General features: G+C 32.0%; 1 protein-coding gene across 3 annotated transcripts in view; it reads right to left on the bottom strand.

Moving 5' to 3' along the window:
* Positions 1 to 14438, bottom strand: part of LOC143067272 (uncharacterized) — a 121548-nt gene extending 107110 nt beyond the window's left edge. Inside the window, exons 1-4 of one of the 3 annotated variants that reach the window (XM_076240396.1) lie at positions 14300 to 14438; positions 9062 to 9164; positions 7912 to 7982; positions 134 to 196 (exon numbers count right to left, since the gene is read on the bottom strand). In XM_076240396.1, coding sequence (XP_076096511.1) covers positions 134 to 188 — 55 coding nt within the window. In that variant the 5' untranslated portion in view covers positions 189 to 196; positions 7912 to 7982; positions 9062 to 9164; positions 14300 to 14438. Of the gene's footprint in view, positions 1 to 133; positions 197 to 7911; positions 7999 to 9061; positions 9165 to 14299 lie in introns of those variants that run through there. The other 2 variants (XM_076240395.1, XM_076240397.1) reach the window with 2 other exon arrangements.
* Positions 14439 to 17240: the final 2802 nt, after the last annotated feature.

Genomic DNA, 17240 nt, shown 5'->3' with positions numbered 1-17240 from the left:
ATATATATGATATGTAATGATGTATCGTTATACAGACAGTGACATAGTTAGTTTGTGTATAAAATAGTCCACGCCTTATACTAATCATGACAACGAATACTTAATAAGGAACTAGGAAGATGTGATAGTTTACCTTCTATATAAGATATTGTCGACAAGCACACTACAAACACTATAAGAGCCTTCATGTTAGAACCTGTAAATCAACAAAATTTAAAGTACAATAATATTTACACTGTACCATTTTTGTTTGTACTTGCATTTTCTGTCTTGACATGTAATTTACGATTAGTGTTTTGTTTTCAACCCATTTTTTAAAACTTCATTACACATTTAAAAGCTATGTTGTGTTGCAATTGTGCATTTTATTGAATATACCGAGACAACGAGTATAAATTACAGTCAAGTCTTTCAGAAATATGTAAAAGAGGTGACTTTATTTTTAAATCCAATAAAAGTCAAATAAGACGGACTGCAGTAAAATAAAAGGAAATTTCCAACCTCTTATCGTCAAAGGAGGAAAACAACTTCAAACACATGGCATATGTATTAAAACCACAACACTATTTTTTTGAGATATGGCATACGTACAACCGGTTTGGTTATCAAACTGAAATTAAATTAAAATTGGCTTAGGACTGAAGCTTAGTGGTATAACTTATAGTGAATACTTCGCGTTTATTTCAATCAACACTACTAATCATTTTTCAATGAAACATGTGAGTCGTAATCAAGGGACTGAACATATATATATATATATATAAGTACGTCTGAGTCAGTGACAACTCTACAACAGATTTATTCATCGGATCACCAGCAATGATGGTGATACATGGCTGTGTACATCATGTATATACAACTCGTCTAAACATCAACCCAACAATGTTAGATCTGTACATTTGCTTTCGCAAATTTTTTGTTCTTCCCTCGCCGGGATTCGAATCCATGCTACTGCTTTCGCAAATTAAATTTACAGATCTAACATCAACCCAACAATGTTAGATCAAATTTTGTTCTCCCCATGCCGGGATTCGAACCCATGCTACTGAGATATCGTGACACCAAATCGCCTGCACTGTAGCCGTTCCGCTAGACCAGACGACCACCTGGGCTTCACAATAATAAAGCTTTCGGTGGCCGTGTGTTACCTTTCCTCGTCAGTTTTAATCTAGCGTCGTACTACAGTACATGATATATAAGGCATGGAGATGTTATTGTTACAGATCAGCTCAATTGTCTATAGTAAAGGATCCCACAAATTAATGCAAGATACAGTCACAGAAAATAATAAATTAATGCAAGATACAGTCACAGAAAATAATATATATATATATACTTACCTCGATCGTTATACATACATTATTTTAGTAAATGTATAAACAAAAAATGCATTTATAATGATCATAGAAGACAACAGACATTTTTAACCACAATAGATGTTTAATTTCAGATTAACACTTAGTTAATTTCCGATTTCCGAAGTAGCAACCGTGTATTTTGTAAAAGTTGTATAATTGCGAATGGTCGTCCCCTAAACATCCAGTACTTACATTTAGTTAATGTGTTGTTTTTTTTGTTGTTGTTTTTTATTCAAAGCGACAAGAATTTAGGGAGAGAAATTCATTCAAATATGCATAAATACTCCAGAAATTTATTCGGTTTTTAATACATAGGCTACTTATTATAAAAACAGCCAGGTTTCTTTGTTAAGTTTTTATAACCACTCCATTAACGACCTGGTATGTCATTGACGTGGATTTTATCTGAATCAATTTCACAAAAGGACAAAAAACAAATATTTACAAAAGTACTTTAAGTATCACTGTTTCGTGGACTGAAAACATGGCGCAGTATTTCGTAAAACGTGATCAAAATTTGAATTAATAGATTATGAAAAACTACATATTGTTAACATAAAAAAAAACAACTCTTTCTGAAATTAGAGATCTACAAACAGACTCAGAGTCTATTTGGGTACAAATAAATATGACAAAAGCCAGAAAGTTAATTGTTGGGAGTTATTTTCTACCTCTATCTGATAATGGCACATCCATTGAACAACTTAAAATTTCACTAGATCGGATAAACCAAAATACAAATCATTCTTGGTGACGACTTTAATCTTGGGAACATCAACAGGAATATTCCATGCACCATCCCTAGCAAACCAGATATCAAGCCCCTTTAACAACTTCTAAACATTCTAAATGAAAATTCACTTGAGCAGATTGTAAAAAAGCCCACAAGGGGATACAGACCAATTGATCTTGAACTCATCAAGATACCAAGCATAGTCAACGAAGTGGAGCCTATGCCAACTATCGGGAATGCAGACAATGGTATCGTCTATGCCGATCAGCACTATTTCTAAAGCGCAACAAAAAAAATACAAGAAAAACTTACCAGTATAAAAAGCTAACTTGGAAAACAACAAAGAAGAAGTAAAGAAACTCCCACAAGTAATCGAAGGTCATTATCACAGCCTACCGATGAACTGTGGAATACATTCACAGAATGGCTACTTCAATCAGTCAAGAAATCATCCCCCGGAATACAACCACACACAAGACAGCTTAAAAATCATGATAAAAAAAGTTAAAATAGATATAGGAAGATGTGGTGTGAGTGCCTATGAGACAACTCTCCATCCAAATAACAATTTATAATAAAAGAACGGTCAATGTACGGCCTTCAACACGGAGCCTTGGCTCACACCGAACAAAAAGGACTACATAAAAGGAGCAAACACTGTCGGGATAAAATGAAAAAATACAAAACTTAAAAACAACATTACAAAAAGAAATGCGTAATGCCTACTGGAATGACATCGAAAAAATGATATTTGACCTACCAGTAGAAGAACCAGACAACATCAGACAAAAAACAACCTCATTCACATACATTAAAAGTATGAAAAATCAAACTATCAAAAAATGAAAAACATCACCATTTCAAAGAAGGGAGTAATATTATACTGGACAAGATCAATCATAATGAAGCAACTGGTTCAGATCAAATTTGCGGAACAGTACTTGAAGGGGCACTAGCTACGAGATATATAAAAAAAAACTAAAGTAAGATTATTTTTTTGTTCAATAAATAATGAAAGTGAAATAGTGAAATAATAATTCGCTTTTAGCATCCAAAATGGTTCAATTTTGTCAAATTAAGCGATAATTACTCATTCACTTGCAAGTGAATTAGTCGACCTCATTAAATCCGTATTCATGTGAACTTCAATTTAACCCCTTGCTAGAGATTGACAACGCATGCATTGTACGTGTACTGGCCCCGGTTATTTAAAAAAAAAGGATGTCAACAATGAAAGTGAAACTACGGTAAATCATTTGATTACTGATTCGATCCATATAAAATCACTCTTATACGGTTAAAAACAATAAGAAACATATATTTTTAATCTATAAAATAAACTCAAACAGACCTAAAAAAAAATCCTATGCACGTGTTGGTTTGATCTATTCATATCTTTATTTATGCTTACATCGCTTATATGGTCATCTGAGGTCAAATCGATAGTTAATTAGATGGCGTCTGGACTAAAATACACACGAAACGAACCTTTATATTTATCTACTCCATGCTCTGTAAACTGTTTATTTTAGACTTTTGGTAGTTAGGATAAATGTTTTACATTATTATAAATCAAATATGAGAATTTGAGTCAAATCGGTGACCACGAATTTGAGAGCTAGTGCCCCTTTAAGCAAATGTCTGTCCTGTATTTAAAAAGAGAATGAACACAATTCAATAAATTATAGACCCATATCACTCACATGCATCTATAATACTAAAATTACGAGGTCTAATTTGTCAGCCGTCATCACGTAAAAACGACGAATCTAAGAATTCAACTTTATATACAACTAATATAGTTACAAGGTGTAGATTAAAAATTACACCATTCCAGGTCCTTTTGTTTTCCACGTAATTAATATTGCCAATAATTAAGAAGTTCCGGGTCGAGTCCGATACCGATACCAATAGTACATTCATCTGTTACCGATTACCTTATCTATACGTTCCACATCTGACAGGCGCACCACCAAATGGTGTATTCAGGATTGATATGCTATATAGTAATTACACGGGTCATAATCACAGGGTTGACACTACTTAATTGTCAAATTTTATTTATAACTAATATAGGACAATGCTGTTGACTAAAAAATACTCCATTCCAGAAACTTTTGTTTTCCAAATAATTAATATTATCAATAATTGATAAGTTCCAGTTCGACGGGTTCAAACAGAAAGATTTGAAAGCAGAGAAAACTGTGTATCTTATAATCGGCATGACTTTATCAGATGACAATACTAATACTAAAATAAGGCTTGCGCATAGTTATATACTTTAATTCAGTCACGGACCCGCGATATCACGGGTGTGTTCTGGTACCAGAGATGGGTCCGATTACTTTCAATGTAATTGATTAAATTACAATTACTTTGTCATTTGTACGATTAAATTAAATTAATGATTACATCATTTCTGAAAGTATCTGATTAAATTAATGATTACATTGGCAAAGTAATCATGATTACATCTGATTACAATGAATTTAAAAACAAAACATTTTGAATGATGTGAATGAATAAACGTTCAATAACACTATAGCATTTTTGAGAAAGTATTTTAATTGGTTCAATTATAAAATGATAACTTCAAATTAAACTTCATTTATTTAAATAAACACCAAATTTCACTACATATATACATTACATTTTATCACCAATGATCTCTGAATTATTTTGAATTAAATTTAATCATAATGAAGAGTTTTTTGTTTGTCTTCTGACCTCTTTCATAATTTATATGTATTCCAAGTTGCAGTTTATGGAAGTTTAAGTATGGATGAAATAAAGTTACCAGTTAAAACTATGTTAAATATGAATAGAAGTGTTTAATCAAATTGTAAACAATATGTAAGTACTAAAAATCATTGAATTTTACATGTCCAGTCCAATACAAAAAATTTAAACAACATATTTGTCCAACTTTTAATTTAGTTTGTGCTAATAAGATAAATGTTCATGTCTGATTTATCTTTTATCATATATATTTCCCTACAGCTATACTCAATTGGTAATTGCAATAAAAACAAACCTTAATTAGTCTCCTACCTGTCAAAAGTTGATAAAAATCACAAAAATTAACAAAAGATTATAATTCAGGGTTAAAGAAAAGTATTACTTGAATATATAACAGTTATTATCAAATATTAATATGAAGATCATTATAAAACAATGAATATACATGTATGTAAAATATTTTACCAAGATAAAAGATATATAATTGTATTATATGTCTCTGCTTAGGCTAATGATGACTTTTCAATACTGTAACAGTTTATTTTTTACTGAAGTAGACATGCTTAAAGTAACCAAATAATTTTAGTATGTTTAAAATTTATCAAATATGAATAACAAAGAGGTTCATTTAATGACCAAAACACAATTTTAGATTTTTTTCATTGTAATCAGAATGTAATCAAAAAGTAATCATGATTACAGGGTATTTTGAAAAGTAATTGATTAAATTAAATTACATGTAATCAGATTTTTGGCTGATTAATGATTACACTGATTACTTGAAAAATTGTAATCAATTACAGCTGATTAATGATTACAATTACAATTACCCCAAGTCTGTCTGGTACTATGTAAGATCATGGAACTCATTAAAGCCAGTAATATGATGGACTAACTAGAAAATAACAAAATTGTGAACGAGCTTCAACACGGATTCCGAGCATCAAGATCGTGTGAAACCCAACTCGTATCTCATCGAAGAACTAGTAAAATATAACAACAATAACATCCAAACTTACGTAAATGTGTGATGTACTTTGCAAAAGCATTTGACAAAATATCTCACAAAAGACTCGTCAACAAACTGAAATAGTATGGCATTGAACACCTTAAAATGGAAAGAAGATTTCCTCGCATCTCACACGCAAACAGTCATTATTGATGGTGTTCAATCAAGCAAAATATACGTAACAGCTGGTGTTCCCCAAGGAACAGTATTGGGCCATATCCTGTTCCTTGTGTGTATAAAAAAAACTTTAATGAATACATTAAACACAGCACCTAAGATTATTTGCAGATAACAGTATAGTTTATAAAACAATACGAAACAAAGAAGATACACAAAAAAGAAGACAGACAAAAACTGCAAGAAGACATTACATCAGCAACCAAACGGAAGAAGGACTGGTTCAGATCATTGCGTCCGGACAAGTGCTCAGTCCTTCAGAAAACAATCAAGAAAACCCTATTTAAATTTGACTATACTCTCTACCAACATGTACTGCAAAACATATCTGGGCATGACCATTCGAACTGACCTAAAATAGAACAAACATGTGAACAACATCACAGCTGCAGCCACACAAAAGCTCAATTACATTAAGAGAAATTTAAATGTAAATTCAAAAAGATTTAAACAAAAAAGCATATTTGAACTTGTAATACCAAAGCTGGAATACAGCAGCTGCGTCTTGAAACCACAAACCAAATCACAAACACACCAACATGAGATAGTCCAGCGCAGCGCAGCTAGGTACACATGCAACAGATGCAATAACACCCGCTCAGTCACTGAAATGCTGCAAGCACTAAATTGGACAACTCTTGAGAAAAGGGGAATAAGCACACGCATCTTCATCTTCTACAAAATCATACACCATCTTGAAGCCATATACCCGACAGATCTACTCACACACTCCGATACAAGAACACGACATTATCCACATATTTATTCTTTCAGACCAATTACAAACCACAAAGATTCATACAAATATTCAGTTTACCCAAGAACAATATTACAGTGAACCGTTTCCCAGTAGGTGCAGTTTAATTTACTACTCTTGACAGTATCAGAGAAAAGATTCCAATATATGTTCTAAATAAACATCTAAACATTTCTATAAATTCTACAATGTATATAGTTTTACCCAAATATATAGGACAGAAACATAATAATTACGTTGAAATTTTTGTTTTTTTTATTTTTGTATATTATTCACTTTAAATAGAAATTATATCCCAGTATCAAGTTTGGTGTTACCTTGATTTAAAAGTTTAAATCATTTTCGAAAAGGAGATGGGTTTGACCTCGAAACTACTTTAGTTTCATAAAGAAAGTAGTATACATTTCAAAGGGGCCAGCGGGAGCCCGCCTCCGGGTGCGGGATTTGAAGACCCATTGGTGGCATACGGCTGTTTCTTGCTCTTTTGTCGGGTTGTTGTCTCTTTGACACATTTCACATTTCCCTTCTCAATTTTAAAACTAAAAAAAACACGGTTTCACAATATATACATTTTGGCGTAAAAAGCAAAACTCACTGTTTTGGATTAAAATATATACATTTTCTCAGCAACGATATAGCATTGAGTGTTGACAGTGAAGTTAAACAACAAGAATGAATCTACCATAATACAAATTGGCCTCACCCATTATATGGAAAGTATAGACTTCCAATACATGAACAACTAACATTTAATTATAAGATCGTTTTGAAGACATTTTATGGTTAATAAATGTGACGAGAAATGACATTAACAAGGACATTTATATGACCAATTTATTTGTCGGATCTGATTTTTAATGGTACATATAAGTATTTTGGACTATATCGAAGTCTGTATTTGATTTTGCAAAATAAAAGAAAACAGTAATACTGTATGCTAAAGATTAAGCATGTTTAAGAAATAAATAATGTTGACCTTGTCTCGCTCAATCCTTAGAAATATTACAGGCTATGGAATGTAAACAAAATCAAGTTCTATGCAGTTTGTCCTGATCAATCCTTAGAAATATTACAGCCTATGGGATTCAAACAAAATCAAGTTCTGTGCATTCATTTTTTTAAATTAAACTGAACTTACCGTTCCGGATGAATGAAAACAGAAAAGGGTCAAATTCTATTTCCTATCCACTTCAGGTCATATTCAGGTATCTGTATAAGTTATTTAAAAATGGTTATAGGCCCAAAATGTTTGTGTTGCTATCGATAAAGCTTGTGACTTTACATTAAATGATAAAACACGTTTAACTATACAAAACTCATCGTAAGTTCAAAGATAATGTAAGACTAATTTATAATCTGAAACGATTTAAGCCGACATTATCAAAACAACAAATATGAAAAAGAAGATGTGGTATGATTGCCAATGAGACAACTATCCACAAAAGACCAAAATGACACAGACATTAACAAGTATAGGTCACCGTACGGCCTTCAACAATGAGCAAAGCCAATACCGCATAGTCAGCTATAATAAGCCCCGATAAGACAATGTTAAACAATTCAAACGAGAAAACTAACGGCCTTATTTATGTAAAAAAAATGAACGAAAAACAAATATGTAACACATAAACAAACGACAACCACTGAATTACAGGCTCCTGACTTGGGACAGGCACATACATAAATAATGTGGCGGGGTTAAACATGTTAGCGGGATCCCAACCCTCCCCCTAACCTGGGACAGTGGTATAACAGTAAAACATAAGAACGAACTATAAAAATCAGTTGAAAAGGTTTAACTCATCAGATGGACAAAAATACAAAGTCTTCTTTATTTCTATCAACAAACGCCAATCTACGCTTGAACTAAAAATTGTTCAGAGAATAATTATTCCATGGGGAAAAACAATAGAAAAGATGCCGTTTATAATAAATGAGAGAGAGAATTTGTATGTTTGAAGTTTTTACATCGGTTTTCATTGCCATTGCCGATTGTTGATTTAAGTTTGATATTCATTTTTGTTGTATGAATTAATGAATATTGCCTTCGTCTTATTACATGTTACATGTCTATAATGTTCCAGGAACCACATATATATCATGAGTTTGTAAAAAGCCTGTGGATGCACCGAATAGCGGATTCATACTGTCGTTTCTCCTCCCTTATTATCCTGTTTCTTAGCTTTTTTATATTTTGAACAGATGTAAACCGATCACGACTTATAAAGTAAATAACATACCCTCTTACAAACACATAGTTGATAAAAAGTGATAAATGTTAATCTTACCATATAATATAGTCAAGAACATGAATTTCTTGTCAAGTAAGGCGTAGTCCCTTTCGCCAGATGATCTGAACTAGTTTCTTCTGAAAAACTCTTTAACGGATCACTGATAAAGTGAAATGATATTTATCATTCATCTTTTACTTTAAAAATTCAGATTTAATCTGAATTTTTAAAATAAAGATGTGTTGATAGAGACATTTAAATGACGATCAAATCATTCGATGAATATTCAAGAAGTCAACAAAACATACATTGTTTTTAAAAAAAACACAATGTCGTGTTTTTCTCTGTTTATGACGTCTTTACACTAAATCCATTGGATGTTGGATGTGTACTGATAGATAATTTAGTCTTAGATGCATTTTGTATTAGTTGTTAGTGTATTTGAACTAGCTGTCAGCAAGGAGTTTATAACCTCTTGCTGTCAGTAAATGCGAGTACTTTCAAATCAGTAATGTCTTTTTATTGTTGAGATATACAAGTACCCGTCCATGTCCACTCTATGCTTTTGTTAGATGTAAAAAAAAAATTGAATTTCTATTTGTAACCTTCTGATGAGTTCTGCCTTTTTCAACTGTTTTTATAGTTCGTTCTTATGTTGTACTGTTGTCGTTTGTTGATGTGTTACATATTTGTTCTTCGTTCATTTTTTGTACATTAATATGGCCGTTAGTTTTCTCGTTTGAATTGTTTTACATTTGTCATTTTGGGGCCTTTTATATCGGACTATGCGGTATGGGCTTAGCTCATTGTTGAAGGCCGTGTGGTGACCCATAGTTATTAATTTCTGTGCCACTTGGTCTCTAGTGGAGAGTTGTCTCATTGGCCTTCATACCACATCTTCTTTTTTATATTAACCCCGTCGCATTTTTTTGCGCCTGTCTCAGTCAAGTCAGGATCATCTGGCCTTTGTTAGTCTTAGATATAGGAAGATGTGGTATGAGTAACAATGAGACAACTCTCCATCCAAATTACAATTTGTAAAAGTAAACCATTATAGGTAAAGGTACGGCCTTCAACACGGAGCCTTGAATGTTTTTTTAGTTCATTTATATAATTTGGAGTTTAGTATGACGTCCATTTTCACTCGGACCAAGTACACAGTTTTTAGGGCCAGCTGAGTACCACCTCCGGGTGCGGAGAATACCGATATAAGGCCGTGTAAAGGGATATTCCACTACCAGTCAGAACTAATTTCCGGGTAAAGTGATATTCAACTACGAGTGAGAATAATATTTTGGGGTACTATTATTACGTCATTGTTTTTTTTTTTTTCTTCTTTTTTTTTCTAAATAACTTATTGTTATGACGTCCAAGCTTTTAATAGTGACCTACAATAAGAGTCTTAACGAAATATGCACGGAGTAGACATTGCCATCATTAATCTGTTCTAATCTTTTTTTTCTATAAATAAACATCAAACCATCATATGTATGTTCTACAAATAGGTTTACCTAATGTTTTCGTTTTTGGTAATAAATGGACAAACTGAAAGGTAATGGTAGTTGACTTCCGATGATAATGCATTTATAATGCATACCAGCCTTTATACTGAAAGCAGCAGCAGAACAACTTGCTCCTATACTCACAGACCTATATCAAGCATCATTGAACACTGGTGAAGTCCCGTAAGATTGGAGAGATGTCTCCTTTAAGGTAGATGGGGTGTCTAAATTATAATCCATAGAATCTTTTAATAATTTGCCAAAATGTAGTTCATATCCTGCTTGTTTAAAAACATTAAGAAAAAGAATGGGTCACCGGACTTATTTTCACACTACAGGTTGTGCAAATTGTAAAGATTTTGTATAGATTATGCTTGGAAAACTAACATTTCCGCCATAAACCGCAAACCACACCATTGAATTTTGAGATAAAATTTGAGAAGATAGCTCCAATATTATGCTTTCAGATAAGAAAAAGAAAAAATGGGGTTACCGGACTCGTTTTCTTGCTTCGTGTAAAAATGGGTAAATTCCTAACACATTCTATTGTAAAAGTAACACTATCTGAATTATCTGCCCTTGCATTTGAATTTCCTCCCCTTATTTGACAAAATTGGGAAAAAATGAATCAAACAAAAGTATTCTTATTTTTGTAAAATACAATCATAAATATGATAAAACATGGCATTTTCTATATTATAATGAAAATTCTTACACATGAATTACCTACTAGTATAAAAATTTGCACATTTCATCAAAAATCTAGACCTTGTTTTCTAGTATTTCAAAATCCAAAATGGAGGAAGACACCCTATCTACCTTAAATTCCCTCAGCTGACAATGAAACAGATGCTGACAATTTAAGATCTTGATCCATATTATGTTACTGAACGTTATTATTAGGTCTTTCCACTTTTCTGTGGAAAGACCTATTGTTTTTCTTCTGATTATTAGGTCTTTCCACTTTTCTGTGGAAAGACCTATTGTTTTTCTTCTGATTATTTTTTTTTTTTTTTTTTCTTCCGCCTAATTTTGTTCTTGCGATAAACATTTGTTTCGCAATATGTCGCTTAGATATTTTGTATATGATATCGAACAGTTTATGCGCTTTTGAAATTTACACTGCGTAAACGAATACTTTTCTTTGTAGGAGTTATCTCCCCAAACACTGTTTTCCTTGTTAGCGCATCTCCTTCGCAACCGTAAAAGATTATGACAAATTTATTTTACAACATTGCTCGTTATATCCTTCGCATGATTTGTCCTATTTTGACCGAAGCGATATGACCGCTCCATATGAGAGTTATTTCCCCTTATGCATCTGATATAAGTGATATGAATTTCTATCTTATAAATCATAAGTGATAGAGACCTAGAATCTTTTGATTTGAGGTCCTTGGTCCCAAAAAATGAAAATTAGGTCAAGGTCAAAGGTCAAGGTCATATTCTGATATTTGAATTTGGCTTATTTTCACTTATATCCAAAGACTGTATAAGATATCAACAAATTATTTTTACTAAATTGTTAGTTGCGACATGTCGTAAGATGTAAGTTTTGATTGCAAGCATACGTTGAATGTAAAAGGGAGTTTTCTCCCCTCTTGTATGTAAAAATACGCGTTTGGTGATATAACTCATTAACTAAATATAATTAAGACCTATGGTCTTTTGATTTGAGGTCCTTGGTTTATGACCTTGAAATTGATCTCAAGGTCATAGATTAATTTGACGTTCTATATTTTGACTTTGCTTTTATTCTATATGTATACATGATAAAGATATACAACTTTTAGAAAAAGGTATTAAACCATTAAACCTTGAAAAAAACAAACCGGAAGTGACCGTTTGTAAACCGGAAGTAGCTATTTTTTGTACTTTATTAATATAAAAGTATATAGAACCAGATATTTTTGGAATCAGTGTCAAGTAAATATTCAAATATAACCGGAAGTAACATTTTTCAAACCGGAAGTAACAAATTATCTCCCTTATTTAAAAAAAATGTATGGAAACAATATATTTTTGGAATCAGTTTACTAGGAGCTATCATTTGACGATTGAAATGACATTTTAAACTTAGTATCACAACTTTTCATATCAAAATACACTGTTTTGATGGAAAGACCTTCAATTGTTCTCTGAACAATTGGTTTTTAATTTTTTTTTTTTTTCTTCCGCCTAATTTTGTTCTTGCGATAAACATTTGTTTCGCAATATGTCGCTTAGATATTTGGTATATGATATCGAACAGTTTATGCACTTTTGAAATTTACCCTGCGTAAACGAATACTTTTCTTTGTAGGAGTTATCTCCCCAAACACTGTTTTCCTTGTTAGCGCATCTCCTTCACAACCGTAAAAGATTATGACAAATTTATTTTACAAAATTGCTCGTTATATCCTTCGCATGATTTGTCCTATTTTGACCGAAGCGATATGACCGCTCCATATGAGAGTTATTTCCCCTTATGCATCTGATATAAGTGATATGAATTTCTATCTTATAAATCATAAGTGATAGAGACCTAGGATCTTTTGATTTGAGGTCCTTGGTCCCAAAAAATGAAAATTAGGTCAAGGTCAAAGGTCAAGGTCATATTCTAATATTTGAATTTGGCTTATTTTCACTTATATCCAAAGACTGTATAAGATATCAACAAATTATTTTTACTAAATTGTTAGTTGCGACATGTCGTAAGATGTAAATTTTGATTGCAAGCGTACGTTGAATGTAAAAGGGAGTTTTCTCCCCTCTTGTATTTAAAAATACGCGTTTGGTGATATAACTCATTAACTAAATATAATAAAGACCTATGGTCTTTTGATTTGAGGTCCTTGGTTTATGACCTTGAAACTGATCTCAAGGTCATAGCTTAATTTGACGTTCTAGATTTTGACCTTTGCTTTAATTCTATATGTCTACATGATAAAGATATACAACTTTTAGAAAAAGATATCAAACCATTTAACCTTGTAAAAAACAACCGGAAGTGACCTTTTGTAAACCGGAAATAGCTATTTTTTTGTACTTTTTAATATAAAAGTATATAGAACCAGATATTTTTGGAATCAGTGTCAAGTAAATATTCAAATATAATCGGAAGTAACATTTTTCAAACCGGAAGTAACAAATTATCTCCCTTATTTAAAAAAAAATGTATGGAAACAATATATTTTTGGAATCAGCTTACTAGGAGCTATCATTTGACGATTGAAATGACATTTTAAACTTAGTTTCACAAATTTTCATATCAAAATACATTGTTTTGATGGAAAGACCTTCAATTGTTCTCTGAACAATTGGTTTTTAATTTTAACTTTGTTTCTTCATAGCCATTCTTAATTGTAGTGACAATTTGACACGTTGGAATAAAATTTAAAAAATTGTAAGATTAGGTTGCACGAAAAATTACCAATTACAAAAAAAATCATATCATGTGCATTTTCAAAATGTTTGTATTAGAAAAAAATAGATAACACTTATTTCCCCTTCATTTTTGTCACTCACATAGTGAAAATTTAAATATTATCGAATCATATTGTAATTGGAACATTATCATTAAAGAGTCTTTAGCAATGCATACATACACTTAAACAGTTTTCAAATGTGTTACACATTTCCTTAAAATGTTACTAACCACTACATATTGCTGTTGGGTTCATTTTTTTTTTATGCAATATTCATGGTAAATTGGACCTATTTGTTTCTTAGATTCAAGATTTGTTTTGTTTTAAGATTTGTGAAAAGTTACGAAAATAAATGTGTCCTGAAAAGTGATGAAAATTAAACATACCTAGGATAATTGCAGCGTTGAAGATGCTATCGTTGTCCTCGATTTACATGTAAAATTCCTGTAATTCTTTCCTATGTCCTTACATTCAACGCTATGTGTCTGTTTTTTCTCATGCGAAATAGTTGATATGACATGGAAATAAACATTAATCATGTTAAGTTTATACATTTTTTAAAGATACATAATCTTGTATCTGCAGTAATCATGGTAATTACACTAGATAAGCTATTATCAAATATTACTGATCATAGCGTAGATCTTACATACCTGATAGTTTGTAGTGGAATTCCTACGCGATAAAGTGATAAACTATTGAAACAATAGTACTGTAGTCGTAGTATATATATTAACTGTTCGACCCCTTTTTAAATCCTAGAAGTCGAAATCAACATCAAAATCAGTGTCTTAACAACTTTTTTCATAGCATTTATAAAACTATGTATTAATTTCAGACGCTGTAATTTGGTAACCATTGAGGTAGAAGGTCTTGACGATACAAAAAAATCATCATGCGAAAGTACAATCCCGTTTATTTTACTGTCTAGTTTCAATATTTTGGAAAACACAGCTTTAAATACTTATGGATTCAGTTGAGGACTATGCAAAGCGGCAGTGGGCTAAAGTTGATTTATATATCCATATAGCAACATCGTTTGTGTTTATAGCTTGCATTACATAAACTGCTTGATAAAGGATTTAGGTACCATGCATTGACAATTAATTTGGAATCTCAACATATATTCCAGCCGCGAAACCGTAGCTCTTAGGTCCTTATGATAGTTTTTACAATTGAGCACAAATCACGAGACGGAATTAATTGAAGACCAAACATATATAATAAATTTACATTTCCGCAGCTATATAACTGAGCCTCACGACACTTACCAAATGGGAAATCCTGATCAATCATTGGTCCGTTATCGCAGATAACTATTATATATATGGTTGCATGATCTTTATAAATACCATTGGAGTTCCAACCAAAGATGAAGAACATGTTTTTTCTTTTACTTTTGTGGATACCAAAAACGACATTAGCGACCTAGGAAAGAACGTTATATTGCTAGATCTGTCAATTACCTATGCAAACTTACTGACATCACAAAGGAACTTAGGAGATGGAAAGAAAAATTATGAGATGGAAAAAGATTGGACACGTCTTACGAAAAGAACATACAACCATTACAAAAGTGTCATAAAGTTGGACTCTTAGTGGAAAAAGGAAAAGGCGAAGATCAATATAACCCATAATAGAACATCAGAAAGTGAGGTAATGGTGATTTTTTATGTCTTGACAAAATAAGAAGACTGAAGCAGAAGACAGGGAATCCCTTATGTGGGACGGTGTGAATCAAATGTGGATACTAAAAAATTCCAAATATCTGTTTTGACAAATTTCTTTCCTGTTTCAATATTATACATACATATAAAAAGATATTTGGCTTCTCTATTCCTTATACACTAGTATTACTCAATCTAAACTGATGTGTCATTTCAGTTTCTGCTCTTTGGTCGGGTTAGTTGTTGTCTCGATCTTTGACACACTCCTCGTCTCCATTCTATACTATATTCAGTTTAAACTTGCTGGACGAAAAATGTTATGGATAAGAAGGAAGCTATTCCAGCTATCTTTCAAAGATATGCTAGTCATACGGTCGTATCAGGTTCCACCTATGAAAGATAAGTAGAAACTGCACAGGTCGTACGTCGTTTTGACAGTTGGACAATGAGTAGTACAGGTCTCCGCAATTTGTACGGATATTATTAAAATTTTGCTGTTATAAAATTTTGGAAATCGTTTCAAATTAAGGAATATATCGCACTAAGGCATGCATACACGCTTGATTCTGAATACTTTTGGGCCTATTTCACGGTGTTTTATAATCGCTTAAATAATTTATAACTGTTTCTCGATGTTCTTATAAATATTTTTTCAAAATGAGAATCTGATGCAAGTAAAACTAGTACTAACCGACAATGATATTTCTAACACTACATGGATCGGTGCTCTGTTGTTTAGCTGTAAGTTCCCCATGGTACCACAACTATATATATATAGGGCATTGAAACCTGGATATCCTTATTCAAACTGACATACTACAACACCACCAACAACAACAATTTATATCTATGAATCAAGGCTCGCCAAGCTGTATTAATTTTAAAAAAGTACTGATTTTTGAAATATGAATGAAAATTTACCCATTGGGTAATAAAGTTGATCCACTACACATGTGAATTAAAGCTATTGATTTAAATAAATAAGTAATCGAGAATTTCAATATTAAATATATTGATACACATAAGACCAGTGGTACCATTACAAACGATCTGACATGGAATTCACATAATACTAACAAAATACCTCAAAGTTCAAAGAATAGATCTAAAAAAGTATCCGAGGAATCTTTTCAAAAACGGTATTTTGCAATGACAAAATTGGTATAAAATTTCATAAAAAAATGTGTTTTCGTTCAACATTGAACATATAGTTAGTATAGACTATACCTGCATATAATAACAGATGATAACATCAGAAATTATGAAAATGATTCATTACATGTAAGATTTTATCAAAAGAAATGTAAAAGCATAAAAACAGAAGAACAGTGTTGTCTGGGACCCCTGACAGAATCAACAAATATAAAAAAAGTGATATGACCCAGAGAAAAGTTAGCAGGCATACATTAAATCAATACAGCTACCAAAGTAGTGTAACAGCCATGTTTAACATAATCTACAAGGCGTAGTGAAATTGGGATAGTCACAGTGAAATCGTACTAGTAAGGTCGCATCGAAACCTTTTCCATTGTCTTTCCCGATTGTAAGTGCGTTTCCAATATAATGCTTCTACGTCAACCCTATCTTTCCACGTGCTTATGTAACAGTAAATTTGGTCCGGTAGTAAAATTTGTCCTCCAGACTTTTTTCCCTAGTTAAT

Source organism: Mytilus galloprovincialis, chromosome 3 (assembly GCF_965363235.1).
Source record: "Mytilus galloprovincialis chromosome 3, xbMytGall1.hap1.1, whole genome shotgun sequence".
Taxonomy (NCBI): Eukaryota; Metazoa; Mollusca; class Bivalvia; order Mytilida; family Mytilidae; genus Mytilus; species Mytilus galloprovincialis.
This window is presented reverse-complemented; position numbering and strand designations above follow the sequence as displayed.